The sequence below is a fragment of the Nicotiana sylvestris genome, chromosome 5 (assembly GCF_000393655.2).
Source record: "Nicotiana sylvestris chromosome 5, ASM39365v2, whole genome shotgun sequence".
Lineage (NCBI taxonomy): Eukaryota > Viridiplantae > Streptophyta > Magnoliopsida > Solanales > Solanaceae > Nicotiana > Nicotiana sylvestris.
In genome coordinates, this window is record NC_091061.1 from 2,265,348 (window position 1) to 2,283,439 (window position 18,092).

The 18,092-nt window shown below is 36.2% G+C and overlaps 1 protein-coding gene across 3 annotated transcripts; it reads right to left on the reverse strand.

The window, feature by feature from the left end:
* Positions 1-245: 245 nt before the first annotated feature.
* On the reverse strand, positions 246-5,359 carry LOC104242184 (protein GRAVITROPIC IN THE LIGHT 1). 3 transcript variants are annotated; one of them, XM_070174168.1, is made up of 3 exons: positions 3,503-5,359; positions 2,143-2,225; positions 246-720 (listed from the first exon to the last, which is right to left on the reverse strand). In XM_070174168.1, the coding sequence occupies exon 1, from the start codon at positions 5,157-5,159 to the stop codon at positions 3,744-3,746; it is 1,416 nt and encodes a 471-aa protein (XP_070030269.1). In that variant the 5' UTR covers positions 5,160-5,359; the 3' UTR covers positions 246-720; positions 2,143-2,225; positions 3,503-3,743. The 3 variants fall into 3 exon arrangements, with proteins under 3 accessions (XP_070030269.1, XP_009795510.1, XP_070030270.1); XM_009797208.2 differs by lacking the exon at positions 246-720 and having other exon boundaries at positions 1,483-2,225; XM_070174169.1 differs by lacking the exons at positions 246-720; positions 2,143-2,225 and adding an exon at positions 2,328-2,346.
* Positions 5,360-18,092: the final 12,733 nt, after the last annotated feature.

Here is an 18,092-nt window from a genome sequence, read left to right on the forward strand (position 1 = left end):
TCTTTTAAACAGTATTATATTTTGATTAAATTAGGAACATGTTGATGTGAAAATTAATCTAATTTACATAAAATAGAAAGTAAATCTTACTCTGAAGTGGTAATTTTAATATTACATCATGATACTCTCCAATAAAGATAAGGAAAATATACTTAGAAAAAAAAAATTTAAGGGTAGAGTAATTCAAGAAGCCACTCGAAATCACGCACAGAGCAGTCGGTCACGAACAATTCTAATTCTTCTTCCGTATTTAAGATTTCGATGTAGTATGCACGGAAGAAATCCTTGAACCATGAAGAAGACAAGTACTCTTTTGGGACCTCGTATTTCTTCCATTCCAATTCTTCTTTCTTCGTATCTAAGGTTTCGATATCTTGTTGGAATTCATTCCTGAATAATGAAGAAGTCGAGTATTCTTTTGGGACTTCATATTCCTTCAATTCCAATTCTTCTTTCTTAATTTCGATGTCTTGTTCGAATGCATGGATGAAATCCTCGAACAATGAAGAATACACGTATTCTTTTGGAACCCCATAATTCAAACTCGATCTTCGTCGCGTACGTACACAAAAAAAGTTGACTTATTGCATGCCTTTTGCAACATCTTTGGACTAATGATTTTCTTCTTTTTCTTGAGACTTATGATGTTCTTCTTGATCTTGGTGTATCCATTGTGGTTGAACTTGTATGTCAGTAGGTGTTGAACCGTTGTACAGAAACCTAACAATTCCATTGATTGAACGTTGGAATCAATAGAGAGAAGGGAAATTATATATGAAGCTTTGACGTGAGAGAAAAGAGGGAGATGTTTAAGATTTTGGTTAGTGCATATAAGGCATATATAATGTGTATTAAATCCTAATCCTAAGATAAGTGGGATTTCGTAGCTAAAGAACCAAAAAATGAACAAAAAGAAAAAGTAACGAACCCCAAGTTCAATAGCTACGGGTTCCCGTGAACACAGTAGCATTTATCTAGAACCTATATTTGTATTGAAAAATCTATGAAATGTATTGTATAATAATTCGAGATTTTTGTAGGAACTCATACACCCTAAAATCCTGGATCCGCCTATGTTTCACAGGACTTACCAGAAGCCCTAGCCCTGGAAATAGAAGTTCTTGCAAATACACAAATTAGACTAACTAGCAACCAACTACTGCCGTATAACAAAAGGAATACATAACAATCCTGGACGGCAAGGGATAACATTTTTGATGACTGTACCTTGGCAGTAGCAGCATCTATCACTTTCACATGAACTCTTTGAATTATAGTACCAAAGGGTACGACAATAACATACCCAATATAATCACATGAGTAGGATCTGGGAAGGGTAGTGTGCATACAAACCTTACCTTACCTTGTAAAGGTAGGGCGGCTATTTCCAATAGACACTCGAAAGCATGAACACAACAGTTTTGGAAAAGAAATACGGTGAAGAAGCCATGGAAAAGAGAAGCATTAACCACAACCAAAAAATAAGATAACCAAAACAAAAGAAACAACAAATTGTAATAATTTTCTAAGAATAAGAAATACTAGACTACACTAGTACATTATGTGAGGAAATGCAATACAGGTATAAAAACAAAATACACTCGATTACTTACTAATCAACTACCCTAATCCTCGACCTCCACACCCTCCTATCAAAGGTCAGATTCGGTAAGCTGAAGATGTGTCATGTCTTGCCAAATCACTTGACCTTCCTATGGTACCAAAAGGAGTGGGAGGAATCAAGCAAAGATCTTGCACACCACTGTATTCTCTTAGTTTACAACACTATAAAGCCACTTATATAAACCTGAAGCTGAATGATTCTCCTCCCAACTACAAAAGCACAGGTATAATATTAATTTCCACCTTTGGCCGCTCTTGCTCAAAAGGGAATTGACTTTTCCTTGTAACATCTTCCATGTAAACAATCCAAAAGTCCAACCCTCTCTCAACTTGAAATTCTCAACTACAGGATTAAAGGAACATGCCAACTTATGAAGCAACTATTTATACATGCCAATGTGCCATCCTTAACAACTCATAGAACACACTGAGCGACTTCCTTGAATCCAGTTTGACTTCTTTCTCATCCAGATGGCTGAAATTAGAAGATTCTATTGTATGATGAATTTTCGCTCGTACCTGGAATAGCACACAAACTCCTCCAGTGGGTTTGCTCCCATTGCCGGTCCCACGCCTGGATAAAAGAGGAGGGTTGCGGTAGGCTGGCAGCCAGTGTAAAACTTGTCAATTCATGACATGATGAATCCTCGTAATACTTGGAATAGCACAAAGCTTGAATTCCTACTCAAATGCTCCATTGAATTACACAAACATGCTCAATAACTGTTTCAAACAACCATTTTCGCTAGATATTGAACCATTACCATTACAAAATATTTTCTTGTAATACAAACTAATGTCATCAAGATCAAAGCCCTTAGACATGTGCAGCGAATGATAAAATTGCATATTCATTGGAGGACACTCAAAAGTACAACAGTATTATACATTACAAACCAGTTAGATAAAGCTGAAGAAAATACTGTGAGTCCTAAAAATTAAATCTTTTGCTCATAAATGAGCCCTCACAGTGGATGACATAGAATTGCATATAATGCATGTTTTGCTCTGGCATTATGCACAGAATTCATCATTTGGAAATGAATTTAATCAGAGAGTTAACATCCCTTTCCCTTGGGCAACTTTGTCGTCATATGGAATGATAAGATAAGCAAAAAAAAAAAAAGCAAGTACTTAAACTGTATAGTAATTTCCATCACTAAAATTTAGCAGCAAGCAATTCTTTAGTAAGGCTCATGCTTACTAAATTGACATTCAAAGTAAGGCTCATGCTTATTAAAAATGAAATTTGTTGATGGAAAAAGCAAGATCATCCTATTTCAGCTAATCCTCCTTCATACACATGCAGAAAAGTGGAGACAAACACTAAACTTTTCTTTCAAGAAAGATAGTAATAGCAAGGTAATAACTACAGGCAATTCATGAATCCGAAAACATATATCATACAAGATAAGAATCTCCAATCTACATGAAGGAAAAATAAACTTTTTTTAAAATAAGTAATCTACATGTAGAAATAAAGCAGTGCAGAAATAGTTGATCAAGCCCACAAACTATCAATGACCAAGGTTGGGAATACATTGACGTGGCTAGAGAACAAGGAACAATTCTTTAAAGCAATCGATATTTTTAAAACTAGTAACTACGCTAACTAATGAAAGAATTCATTAACTGTTGAAATCACTGTCGATATTGACGTTAAAAGAGTTACATACAATTTGATTGTGTAATATGCTGTACTCTCACTACCTCATCTCACCTTCCTAATTTAAAAGGAACCAGAATACAAAGAAAAACAACAAAAAGAAAACCATAAAATCAGTGCTTTACATACATTTCATAGGACTAACAGAACTCCCTAGAAACAGAAATTCTAAGCAAGCAAATACACAAATTAGACTAACCAGTGACCACTTACTAGCGATAATAACAAAGAACATCCATACCAGCCCTGGCCAGCAAGGCCGCCGACGAGACAAGATGGCTTATCCCTTGGCAACGGCAGCATCTATCACTTTGACAAGAATTCTTTGAAGTCATTACCAAAGGGAGTTAGCTGTCAAATGGAGCACTCTGAATCTTTTGGTGTAAGTTAGATGAACTAAAGCACAACAAAGCAAAGAAACTCGCAAACCACTGTACAGATCTCTTTGTTCACACTATTCCGTGCATTTTAAGCCAGTTAAATAAACCTGTGTCTGAATAATTGTCCTCCCAATTTTAAATCCAGGTACCACGGTAAATCCCACCTTTGGCCTCGTCTTGCTCAAAGGGAATCGACTTTTCCTTGAAACATCATCCATGTACACCATCGAAAAGTCAACCCCTCTCTCGACTTGGAATATCTCGACTACAGGATTAAACGAAAACGCCAACTTATGAAGCAACCATATCGCACTTGCCATCCTCACAAACAACTCGTAAAACACACTTAAGGACTTCCACGAATCCACTATGACTTCTTTCCCATCCAAATTTCTAAAAATCGACGATTCTATTGTAGGATGAATAATCTGCTCGTACTTCTTCTCACAAAATCTTGAAAACGCAGAATTAGGATTCTTACTCAAAACCTCCATCGGATTACACGAAACATGCTCAAGTAATTGTTTCAAACAATCATTTTCACCAGACATTAAACCATCCTCATTACACAACATTTCTTCATCAGATAAACCAAAATCTTCAAGATCAAAGCCCTTAAACATGCCCAAACAAATATATGAACTAAATGCATATTTAAAGTGTCCTTTTTCAGCATAATTAACATCAGAATACACAGAATTTGCTGCTTTCTCCAAATCCCAACCTGCTCTTTTCATTAACTCCATTAACAACTTACAAAATTTATTCACTAACTTAATTGAATCGCGTAACATAGATTCAAATACAGTAACTGTACACAATACCTCCACACTGGTATTCTCCAAATTTTTATTTTTAACCCCTAATTTTTTTGACAAATTGGAATTAAAAAGTTCCAATTTTTCCAGTTTTTTCCTCAAAATCAAAACTTCATCATCTTTAGAATCCATAAAAGACATTAACTGATTTACCATAGTCTCCAAAACTCTGAGCTTGCTCTGATTCTCTTGAACCTGAAATTCCAATTCTGACCCTACAAGATCATCAAAATTAGAACTTGGGTTTTTCCTAAAATCCCTATACAAATTCTTCATTTCAGTCAATTTCTGAAGAACTGATACCAAAACTTTATCAGCCGACTCGATAGCTTTTTCGTCGAACGGCACGTGAGCTGTTTGCAACTGAAGATAAGAAGCTTCAAATGACGAAATTGTAGCAAAAAGTGAAGAAATTAGGGATTTAGTAAAATGGGTATTTTCATTTTCTGGGAATTTACAGAAATCGGGTTTTATAACAACAACTTTTTGATTAGGGATAAATTCCTCAGCGGAACTGAAGAGAGTGAAGACATCAGTGGAGTTGGAGGTGTTTTCGTCGTCGGTTTCATCGGCGAAGAGTTCGAAGGTTTTGGTACGGACAACATGAGCGAATTTGTGAAACATATCAGAAATTTGTGGAGGTTTTGTTGTTCCTTCCATTTCTACTGGCATTATGAAAACATAGAGTGTTGTTACAGAGAATCAAATACTTGGGTTGTGAATTGAGAGGAGAAAATTGAAGGAGCGAGAGAGAGAGAGAGAGAGATGGGGTGAGTGTGAAGAGAGAGAGAGAGAGAGAGGATGCTTTGCTTTGGGAAGACTGAGAAGGAAGGTATGTGTGTGAAAGCTTCTTTCTCTTCTATGTTTGTGATGGTGTGCTTTGGTGTTTATGGCAAATCCTATTAATTTTGTCATATTTAAATTACTTTAATGGATAAAAATATATTTTAATTAACTAGTATGATTCATAAGACTACACGTGAGTTGGTATATATATATACACGAGTCGAGGATCTATTAGAAATAGTATTTTTACATCACATAAGCAACGTCCATTTCCAATCAAAAGGTTGTGAGTTCGAGTCTCCCCAATAGCAAGGTGGGAAGGATATCGGGGGTCTATTTGGAAATAGTCTTTCTACCCCAGGGTAGGGGTAAGGTCTGCGTACACACTACCCTCCTCAGACCCCACTAAGTGAGATTATACTGGGTTGTTGTTGTTGTTGTTGTTGTGTACCTCACATAAGGTAGAGATAAAGTCTGTATACATTCGACTCTTACCAGATCTCACTCGTGAGATCACATTGAATATATTATTATTGTTATTGTTGTTGTTGCGAGTAAATTTTTACAGCATACTTGTGGAGTTTTTTTTCTTTCATTTCATATTTTTATTTTTCTTTTTCCTAATTTGGAGCAAGATATATATTGATCAATTATGCTTTTCTCAACCACTCACCATGAACATGGTGGAATGAGTGAATTTTTTTTTTCTTTCATCGAATATTTTGGGCTTGAAAGGGAGTCTTGGCGTAACTGGTAAAGTTGTTTCCATGTGATCAGGAGGTCACGCTTTCGAGCCGTGAAAATGGTATCTTGTAAAAATATACGGTAACATTGCGTATAATAGACTCTTGTGGTCCGACTCTTCCCTAGACCCGCGCATAACGTGAGCTTAGTGCACCGAACTGCCCTTAAATATTTTGGGTTTGAGCTTTGAAAATGAACTTTTTTCTCAAGTGTTTCTTCCTTAACAAGTTCTACGCGATGCTAATTTAAATTTACACACACAACCCCCCCCCCCCCAACACCCAGAAAAACAATCGGTTTCTAGCGTGAGTTAAATTAAAGTCACCAAATTATATTTTCTAATAGCTCAAACTAAAATTACAAAAACCTATTGAGTTATTCATCTTTGCATTATGAGTTAATTTAATAATCACCAAATTATCTTTTCTAATAGCTCAAACTAAAATTATAAAAACCTATTAAGTTATTCATCTTTGCATTATTTGATGTATCATCACATGATCGACGTATAATTTCTGAAAAATTATGTCATTCGTCTTTCTTAACTTTTGATTAAGAAAATAATAACCTTCAACATTTTAAAGGTAAAAAGATTCCTCCTCCTACTTCAAAATCAATCTGCAAAATGAATTTAACCTTTGACAAAATTCAAAAGTATTTGTCTTAGATATTAGTGTTTGAACAAATGCTCTCTCCGTTTCAATTTACGTGAACTCATCTAACTGGCTACGGAGTTTTAGAAAAGAGAGAAGACTTTTGAACTTGTGGTGTAAAATGAGACACATATATTTTGTGTGGCTATAAATCATTGCATAAAAATAAATTATTTCTAAATAAGGAAAGAGGTTATTTTTTTTTGTACGGACCAAAAAGTAAATAAGTTCACGTAAATTGAAACGGATGAATTATTATATTAGCAAATTGTTTTCTTTTGTGTTTTTGTGAAAGTAGCAAGTGGACTTTTGGGTCCCGAGGAGGGATTATGATTAACGGTAATAAAGAGGGATGGATAAAGTGACAAGGAGGTTATGGTCTTTCATACTTGAAAAGCTCACTGCTCAGTGGCCGACCGAATGACCAGTTAAATATTTTTTAAATAAGAAATTTACTGAAAATTAATCATTAGGATTCCATATTGTTATTTTTCCTAAATTATTATTTTCTACTTTTTTCCCCTTCTTACCCTGACAATTGAATATTATTTTGATTTAGTACATGATCTAGTTTTGTACGATATTAATTGGTTTAAATATAACATGTTTGAGTGAAATTCGTTTTCTACTAATCATCTAGTGTTTAATGCATAGTTTCTTGGAAACTTCTAAAATAGTTTTTTTTGGTTTCTCACCAGGGCTCCGGTATCCGCACCGGAGCCCGACTATATTCGGATTCGCGCTGCGTAGGGCCCCATTCGGGGAATTCCCTACCAAAGATTTTTCCATACCCAGGGCTCGAAGCCGAGACCTCTGGTTAAGGGAGGAGCAGTCTCATCCTTTGGTGGTTCTAAAATAGTTACTTATACTGAGCTTCGCATGTAACACTAATAGTCTGTTTGGCCAAGCTGCAAAATCAGTTTTATCCACCGCATCACATCCTTTGGTGGTTCTAAAATAGTTACTTATGCTGAGCTTCACATGCAACACTAATAGTCTGTTTGGCCAAGCTGCAAAATCAGTTTTATCCACTGCATCACATCCTTTGGTGGTTCTAAAATAGTTACTTATGTTGAGCTTCGCATGCAACACTAATAGTCTGTTTGGCCAAGCTGCAAAAATCAGCTTATTTTAAAAAATATTTTTTCAAAAGTATTTTTTAGTGAGAAACAGTTTGTCTTTGGCTAATTAATTTGAAAAGCATTTCTGAGCAGGAATTAATGTTTGGCCAAATTTTTAAAAACTATTTTTAAGTGTATTTTTCTCAAAAGCGCTTTTCAAAAAAGTATTTTTGGAGAGAAGTTACTTTTTTTGCTTCTTCCAAAACTGCTTCTGCTTCTACTCAAAAACACATTTTTTTTTCTTCTAAAAGCTTGGCCAAACACTTCAACTTTAGAAAAAAGTATTTTTTTTTAAGAAAAATTGCTTTTGGCTTTGGAGAAACTTGTCCGAACAGGCTATAAAAAAGGACAGCCCTATGCATAGTTATTCTGCATTCACGTAGGTTTCGGAAAAAGGTCGCACTTCAAAAGAGGTGATGTAGAGTGTAGACAATCTAATCTAGCTACTCCAAAGAGCATGGGCGGATCTAGGGTGGTGAATGAGGATTTATCTGAACCCCCTTATCTGAAAAATCACACTATATATAAGGCCAAAAATATTTTCTATGTATATATAGTAGATGTTGAATCTCATTAGCTTCTCTTAGTGCTCATTTCTATATATTTTGAATCTTCTTGGTGAAAATCCTAGCTCCGATACTGCCAATGAGGCTGAGTGATGCACTTGATTGAATAATGTTGAGTTATTTACCTAGAGGAATAGAGATCGATTATCACTTAATACTTTTGTTTTTAATTTCTCCTTTCATTAGTTGTGCACCCATGTCTCAGAAATCCTACGTCCTTCTCTGTGTACAAAAATACGCAAAGAGCATATTATTATTATTATTATTATTATTGGGTGGGGGTGGGGGTGGGGGTGGGGTGGGGTTTGAAAGGGTCTTTTTCTTTCCCCTATAGAAAATGGGAGTAGTGGGCTTCACATCAGTACAAACTTTATTAATGATGTTTCTTTATCAAGTCTTCACTATCTTTGTTTCTTCTCTTTTCCCTAACAATCGCCTTATATCATGCAATTTCTACATGTTTCAACTTATTCCCTTGCTTTAATTTAATTATTATTATGTGTTTGAAATATTCGGATAAAAATTAAATTGTTATTGAAAAGTTGATACCGTGGAAACGCACATACATTTTTTTTGTTGGTAAAAACACTATTACATTAATTGGGGAGTTTGTTTTCCTCTTTTTAAGAAAAAAATGTAAAGTACTTCTCTACTTTGTTAATTCGATTTGGTATACAGAATCAACATAATTTAATTATTTCCTGTGTTCTAATTTAATTATTCTCGGTTTCTATTATATGTAGTGATTTACATATGTAGCGACAATGCATAAATTACTAGAAACACAATTTATCATATTTGGATTAAATATTTAGAAAACATCGTAGCCAATAATTTTTTTTTATTCAAACAATAACAGTATCAAGTAAAATGGGATATAAAGAGTAATTAGTTTTAGTAATATTTTTCAATCTTACTGAAAAAGTGAAATTTTATTTGTAGTAAAAAACTCGATAATTTTGGATTTGGTAGGTGTAAGCAAATCCTGGTGTTTGGTAAAGTTGGAAGGTAGGGAGTTGGACCAGTTGAATGCGATATCCCAATGTCTCCGGAGGACGGAGGCGGATCCGAGATTTAAACCTTTAGGTTCAGCTTTTAAGGTTTTTAGTATTGAACCTATTATATTTTTTAAGTTATATATGTATTCATATCTATTATTTTTACAATTTAAATAAATTTTTACATATAAATTTTTATTTCACGTCGAAAGTTATTCAATTGAATCCGTCGGTAGAACATTGAATCTGCCCCTGCTTGAAGAGAGTCATGTGTTTTGCATACACATAGTCATTGTTTAACTATTATGGTTAAGTGATATGCATTCTCACCTTAATTTTTAACTAAAATAGGCAGCTCGGTGCATCATGTATTTCGCGTTCATGCAAGGTCCGGGAAAGAGTCGCATCCAAGAGATATGATATAGACAACATACCCTAATATAAGCAATTAAGCATTAGTAGATGATTCCACGGCAACTAAAATTAAATTTCTTAGTTTGGTATAAATATCCGATATGAGTAAGTATCAACTTCAAAAAAGAGCTAGACTCTTTTTACTCCTTGTCGGTGTATGTTTACTCTCTCATATTTACACCAAATCAATAAACGTAATCTTATCAATTACAGAATAAATTAAGCATTAGTAGAAGATTCCACGACAACTAAAATTAATTTTCTTTGTTTGGTATAAATATCCGATACGAGTAAGTATCAACTTCAAAAAAGAGCTAGACTCTTTTTACTCCTTGTCGGTGTATGTTTACTCTCTCGTATTTACACCAAATCAATAAACGTAAACTTATCAATTACAGAATAAATTAATAGTAACACATATCATTTAAACATAATTAAATAAGAAAGATATATATGAAAAATATATATTTTGCATTGATTGATTTAATGTAAACATCACGTATAGATAAATATTCAGTGTTTTGTCATGCAAATTTGGCATTATTGGGGGAGGTTAGTTAGAGATATTTTATTTTAATTCAAACAGCAAAGCCTTAGGGATAACATAATTAGGAGAGTTTAGTTAAAGTTGTCCCAATTAAGTCAAATTCCAAAACCTATAATTGGTTATTGGATGGCATCATTGGGAGAGGTTAGTTATATATTTGTCTACTAATTCAAGTCAAACTCCAAAGTTGTGGGACAGATTTTCAGAAATGTAAATTTTAAAAAAGGTGCTAACAACTCTTTTCTCAACTATGTAATCAATAGTAGTACTATTTTAGTTTAGCATGAACAGAGCTTGTTTAAATAACTGATGTTTATAGAGTTAAAATCGAGTCCATAAAGTATCTCGCGTTCGTGCAGGGTCTAGAAAAGGGTCGCACCCTAAGAGAGTGTGATGCAGGCAGTATGCCTTGATGCAAATATCAATGACTGATTCCACGGCTCGTACCCCTGACCTTTAGGTCACATAAAGACAACTTGATTGTTGCTCCAAAGTTCACCGGAGAAGAGTTAGTCGCATCCCAGGAGAGTGTGATGTAAGCAGTCTACCCTGATGCAAACATCAATGACTGATTTCATGGCTTGAACTCTTGACCTTTAGGTCACATGCAGACAACCTGACGTTGCTCCACGGCTCACCGGAGAAGAGCTAGCCACACCCCAAGGGAGTATGATGTAGGCAGTCTACCCTGATACTAGCATCAATAGCTGATTCAACGGCTCGAACCCCTGACTTTTAGGTCACATGAAGACAATCTGACTATTGCTCCAAGGCTCAGCGGAGAAGAGCTAGCTACACTCAAGGGGAGTGTGATTTAGGCAGTCTATCATGATGCAAGCATTAATGGCTGATTCCTGAACTCAAACCTCTGACCTTTAGGTCATATGAAGACAACCTGACGTTGCTCCACGGCTCACCGGAGAAGAGCTAGCCACACCCCAAGGGAGTGTGATGTAGGCAGTCTACCCTGATACTAGCATCAATGGCTGATTCAACGGCTCGAACCCCTGACTTTTAGGTCACATGAAGACAATCTGACTATTGCTCCAAGGCTCAGCGGAGAAGAGCTAGCTATACTCAAGGAGAGTGTGATTTAGACAGTCTATCATAATGCAAGCATTAATGGCTGTTCCTGAACTCGAACCTCTGACCTTTAGGTCACATGAAGACAACCTAATAGAGATTCGTTATATATCATTACATTTTATAAAGGAAATAATGGTGTTTATCTACTGTCGTTATATTAAAAGGCAAATAATGGTTTTTATTGTTATATTAAAAAGCAAATTATGGTGTTTTCTAGTTGTTTACATGCGGACAACTGCATGCTAAAAGATATTGATTGGCAGTCTGTCAAAGAAGAGATCGTTGCTTGTGACTGGCTAAGTTTCTGCTTGCTTTAGTTCAAAGCAAGACCAAGTCAACATGACATGAATCTTTCATCTTAATCATTATTAGTAAAATAATAATAGTACTAAAATATAAGGATAAATTTCACTTAACTCCTTCAAATTTGGCTAACTTTGTTCTTTGGAATATTATGGGCCTAAAATGATCCAACTAATGAACTCTGATGGATTGAATAGGTAAAAAGGGTGAATGACACAACAACAACACAGTATAATTCTACTTAGTGGGGTCTGGGGAGGGTAGTGTGTACGTATACCTTACCCATACCCTAGGGTAGAGAGACTGTTTCCAAATAGACCTCCGGCATCCTTCCCTCCAAGAACTTCTCACCTTACTCTTGGGGAGACTCGAACTCACAACCTCTCGGTTGGAAGTGGGAATTGCTTACCATCAGAGCAACCCCTCTCGGTGAATGACACAAATAGAATGCTTTTGTCTCGCTATTGATTTTTGACCCATTTAACAAAAACTTTAGGAAAAAAACCTTATACTGAAATTTTAAAGCACGCGGGACAAAATTTTAAAGCACGCACCAACTATGATGATCGTCAGGATTTTTGACAAAATTCTGATGGATCATCAGAATTATTAGCATTATGACTGAAAATTCAGGTGATTGTCGGTATTCTGGTGCTTCGGAATTACGGCAATCAAAGAAAATTCTGTCCATTTTATGCTTTAAAAACCGTGGGGCTATTTTCTCAAAACTTTTTTTTAACTGGGTCAACTAATAAATAGTGATTCAAACAAGATCCATTCACCATTATTTCCCGTAGAAACAAAGAGAGAAAAAGTTTTATGTTATAATTAGAATTTTATTTATGGTGATTGTTTATATTTAAAGAGATTTTAGGGTTTATTACTTGATAGTTAAGTCACCATCTCCCTAAAAATAGAAGGTTCTATTCCATTGTAAATCATCCCAAATCAATAAGAATTCTCTCTCTCTGCAATACTCTTCTTCTTCTTTTATTGTTCATAACACGTATCAGCACAAGACTCTAACCAACTGAGTAGAAGCTTTGGGATTGAGCATAATGATTGTCAATTATTCCATGAACTTCCTTCATGATTAAATTTTGGATTTAATGTATGTATATTACCGTATTTTTCTCTTTTATTCTATAATCTGATTTAAAATACAAGCAAAGAAAATAAATTTTGATCATAAATGAACTTCCTTCATGATTAAATTCTGGATTTTATGTATGTATATTACCGTATTTTTCTCTTTTATTCTATAATCTGATTTAAAATACAAGCAAAGAAAATAAATTTTGATTATAACTCTTATGGAGTTAGTAAGAAATTATGATCACTCGACGTGGTAAAATTTCTATGTCTTGCCATGATCAAAGTCATGTGTGATCGTGAGCACAAAAAGTGAAAACCCGTCCCATTGAATTTGCTTCATTCTCATTCCCTTAAGAAAATGTGATAGCAATATGTGATAAGTCTAAAAAAAAAGACAAAATTATTACCGTGAAGGTATCAATGGATGTGGACGTGGCAATAGACGAAATTATAATCGTCATCATTGTGATAATGAGAATAATAAGGATTCTCAAAATAATCCTTCACTCTGTGAAAGTAATATTTGCATCGATTTGACATGAGATTTTATAAAGCACATATAGATAATTATGGTCCATTCATGATGTGAATGTGACAACATCTAATTTATGAATACATATTCATTCTTGGAAGAATATGAACGTGCTAGTGGTAGTGAATATACCACACTCACCTCTAGAAGGAGGTTTGAAATGATATAAGAAAATAATGTCATTATTATGGCATGAATGGTCATTGGTCACGTACCTATTGCACGCCAAAATATTTTGAATGTGATTATTAAAAGACAACGGTAATGCAAGAAACATATCTTGCATATAATTTTGACCATAACCATAATGGTATAACTTTCTCTTTAAAAGAGATATTCACCATATGGATGTTGATGAAAATATGGTACTACAAAATTAATTGAGAACTCTACAAGAGCCAATTATACTATTTTGGAGAAACACAATTAATTACCAATAAGATATTGTGTTTGTCACACCCCTTTTTTTTACCAACTTCACTTAACCCTCTTAAAATTAATAAAAAGATTTGTGAAGCTCAAAAAGGTTTTCAATTATAAAGTGACAAAAGTTGTGTTCAAAAGAATTAACTCAGAGTCGCCACTTGACATTTGATTTCGGTGTGTCAGGTCACCATTTTTCTAAAAATAATTTTATTTTTGTTAAAACACTTGAGACTCCAAAAACTAAGTCTGCACCAGAGATTCGGGTAAGAGGGTTCATTTGACTCGGGGAGAAGGTGTTAGGCACTCCCCAAGTCCCGTGAAAGCCACGGTTGCGTACTCGATCTAGTTGCCTTTTAAGATATTCGAATTGAGGTAAAAACACACAAAAAGAAAATAAACAATCAAAAAAGGCTCAAGGTCATCCCCACCTAATAAAATAAAAATAAATATAAAACAAGAATAAAAGTACTACGAGTTCGCTTTCGGCCTCCAATTACAGAATACTTCGGGGCATTCTCCGGAATAAAATATATACAAATCTTCGTGGCATTCCCCGGATAAATTTAACTAAGGAAACGACCTCTCGCCTCAAAACTAACAAAAATCCTAAGGCTTGCCTACTCAAGTGTTGACGGCCTAAACATGCTCCTAGCGCTTAAGAATATATTAACAAAATTAACTAAAGCAAATAAAACTTATTTAATGCTCATCTTCCTTTAACTATTCATTTCATGTATGTGGCCAAGCCCAATTCCTAAACTGTCACGACCCAAATTTTTCCACCCTCGGGAGTCGTGATGGCGCCTACTAATGAGAGCTAGGCAAGCCAACCCTTAACTACCTTTTTCATTAACAAATTACTTCTTTTAACAATTATCAGTGATAGCATGAAAACAACGGAATTAAATAAATAAACGGAAGACCTAAATTAAATAAGCTGAACAATAATGCGAAAGTCAACATTTGCCTCTACCCAAAAACTGGTGTCACATCACTCACGAACTACTAAAAGTACTAAATACAGCTGTTTGAAAGAAATATAACATTTTTTGTCTCGAATATATGAGATAATAGAATGAAATATAAGATAGAGGAGACGTTGGGCCTGTGGACGCCTGCAAGGCTACATCGGTGTCTCGGTGGACTGAAGGCTGGCTCCCGTGCTACTGCTGCTGTCCAATACCTGGATCTGTGCAAAAGAGCACAGATTGTAGTATCAGCACAACCAACCCCATGTGCTAGCAAGTGCCTAGACTAACCTCGGCGAAGTAGTGACGAGGCTAGGACCAGACTACCAAATAACCTGTGCAGTTCAAATATCTATATGTACAATGGAAAAGAAACACAGGAAATAATCAGTCAATGTGGGAAGGGGAAACATGTTGTGGGGAGGTAACAATTCCAAATAGAAAACCTCAATAAAAGGAAGAAACAACAAAACCAGAATATCAACAGAATCAGAATTCAACGATTTGCATGGCATCACCCTTCATGCTTTTACTCTCGTCCTCACCCAAATAATATTTATAATAAAAAAATGTACACGGCATCACCTTTCGTGCTTCTACTCTCGTTCTCACCAAATCAATCGTATCATAATAATGTGCACGACATCAACCTTCGTGCTTTTACTCTCTTTCCTAACCGCATAGTCAATGAATATCGGTATGGAATGGTACATCGTACGGCACGGCATCACCCTTCGTGTTTTACACTCTTTCCTCATAATAGCATACAATGCACGACATCACCCTTCGTGCTTTAACACTCTTCCTCACCCAAACAACAATAACAAACAAAGGGATAAGAGAGTAGACAAATAATGGTAGAAATCCCGGCAAGGAAATACAATTAAACAACTAAATCCCGGCAAGGGAACAATATCAATAAATCTCAACATCCCGGCAAGGGAGATAATCAATAAAGCAACAAACATCCCGGCAAGGGAACAATTCAATAACTCTTTCTCTTTCTTTCACTTCTTACTTTATAACTCACTTTACCACTTGAGTCAATGCTCCAAAGGGTTCAATTATCTCATATACTTTCACAATTCGTATTATAACTCGAGCCAATGCTCCTCGAAGTTCAAAGATCACAATTTCTTTCACATGCTTTTTACAACATATAGAAATCATCATTTAGGGCATGAAAGATACAACAAAAATCAGAATATCCGCAATATAAAGACTCACGGTCATGCTAGACACCAACGTATAGATACTCGTCACCATGCCTATACATCGTACTCGACAATTAGCACGTAGCAAATAAGACTCAACTCCTAATCCCTCAAGTTAAGGTTAGACCAAACACTTACCTCAAACTTCCACGGCCAAATCAATCCTCAATTACCGTTTTTCCTCTCGAATTTGGCTCCAGATCGATTGTATCTATACAATAATGACTTCAATACATCAATAAATGCTAAACAATGCGAACCCAATGTCTAATTATAGCTTTCCAAGCATTCTTTCCAAAATCCCAAAAATCGACCCCAGGCCCGCTTGGTCAAAACACGAGGTTCAGACCAAAATCAAATCACCCATTCACCCACGAGCCCGAATATATAATTTATTTTCAAATTCGACCCCAAAACGAGGTCTAAATCAAGAAAAATCAAAAAGTCCTAACTCTACCCAATTCCCTAATTTCTACCCTTAATTACATGTTTTAGGCCTAGAATTTCAATAGATGTTGATGGAAAATAAAGAAAACGAGTTAAACAATGCTTACCCAAGAAACTTTGGTGAAGAAATGCTTCAAAAATCGCCTAGTAGCCATGGAGAAGAAAGGGTTTATGAAAATGTTATGAAATCCCGTTTTTGGTTTTGTTTTGGAACTTTAAAATAACTGGGCAAAATGACTTTACGCGTTCGCGATAGACCTCTCGCGTTCGCGATGGGTCAGGCTTTTTGGCCTTCGCGTTCACGGATAGGGGTTCGCGTTCGCGAAACTGTAGCTCCTCGAGCCCTCGCGTTCGCGTCCTTGGGGTCGCGTTCGCATAAGGTGTTCTACCCATTCCCCCTACCCAGGCACTTGGCCTTCACGTTCGCATAGCCAGGAACACGTTCGCGAAGGTCTAGCCCCCCGCTGCGTCGCGTTCGCAACCTGGTCTACGCGTTCGCGTAGAAGGGAATTTCCTTCAGCGAATTTACTCATCGCGTTCGCGAGGGTTCTCCCGCGAACGCAAAGAAGACCATACCAGAACTGGAAACCTGCAACTTTCATAAGTCTAAAACCACTCTGAAACACCTCTGAAAAAATCCCGAGCCCTCGGGGCTCCTAACCAAATACATGCACTAACTCAACATCATCGTACGAACCTATCAGTGCGATCAATCGCCTAAATAACCTCAAAACAATGAATCAAAGCTCAAAATCAGGAATTTTTCGAAATACTTCATCAAGTTTCAAATTTAGGATTTCAAGTCTGAAACACGTCAAACGACGTCCGATTTTAACCAAACTTTACAGAAACATCTTAAATCATATATAAGACCTGTACCGAGCGCCGAAACCAAAATACTGGTCCGATACCAACACGTTCTAATCAAATTTCATTTCAATTTTCCTTAACAATTTCAGAAAAATAATTTCCTTTAAAAATTCATTTCTCGGGTTCGGAACCTCGGAATTCGATTCCGGGCATACGCACAAGTCCCATATTTTCCTATGGACTCTCTGGGACCATCAAATCATAGGTCCGGGTCCGTTTACCCAAAATGTTGATCGAGTCAAATTTATTAATTTAAAACTCAAATTTCATTATTTTTCACAGAATTTCATATTTAAGCTTTCCGACTACACGCCCGGACTGTGCACGCAACTTGAGGCGACTCTAAATGAGGTTTTCAAGGCCTCGAAAGCACATAATGCATAAGAAAATAGGTGATGACCCTTTGGGTCGTCACATTCTCCACCTCTAAAACAACCGTTCGTCCTCGAACGGACAGAAGAAGGAAGTACCTGAGTCGGGGAATAGGTGAGGATAACGGCTCCGCATGTCGGATTCGGACTCCCAGGTCGATGCCTCAGGAGGCTAACCTCTCCATTGAATATGAACAGAAGGGAAACTCTTGGATCTCAACTGACAAACCTACCGGTCCAAAATCGCTACGGGTTCTTCCTCATAGGACAAGTCCTTGTCCAACTGGACAGTGCTGAAATCTAACACGTGGGATGGATCGCCGTGATACCTCTGAAGCATGGACACATGAAAAACTGGATGCACGGCTGATAAGCTCGGCCGCAATGCAAGTCTATAAGCCACCTCTCCCACTCGATCAAGAATCTCAAACGGGCCAATGAACCTAGGGTTAAGCTTGCCCTTC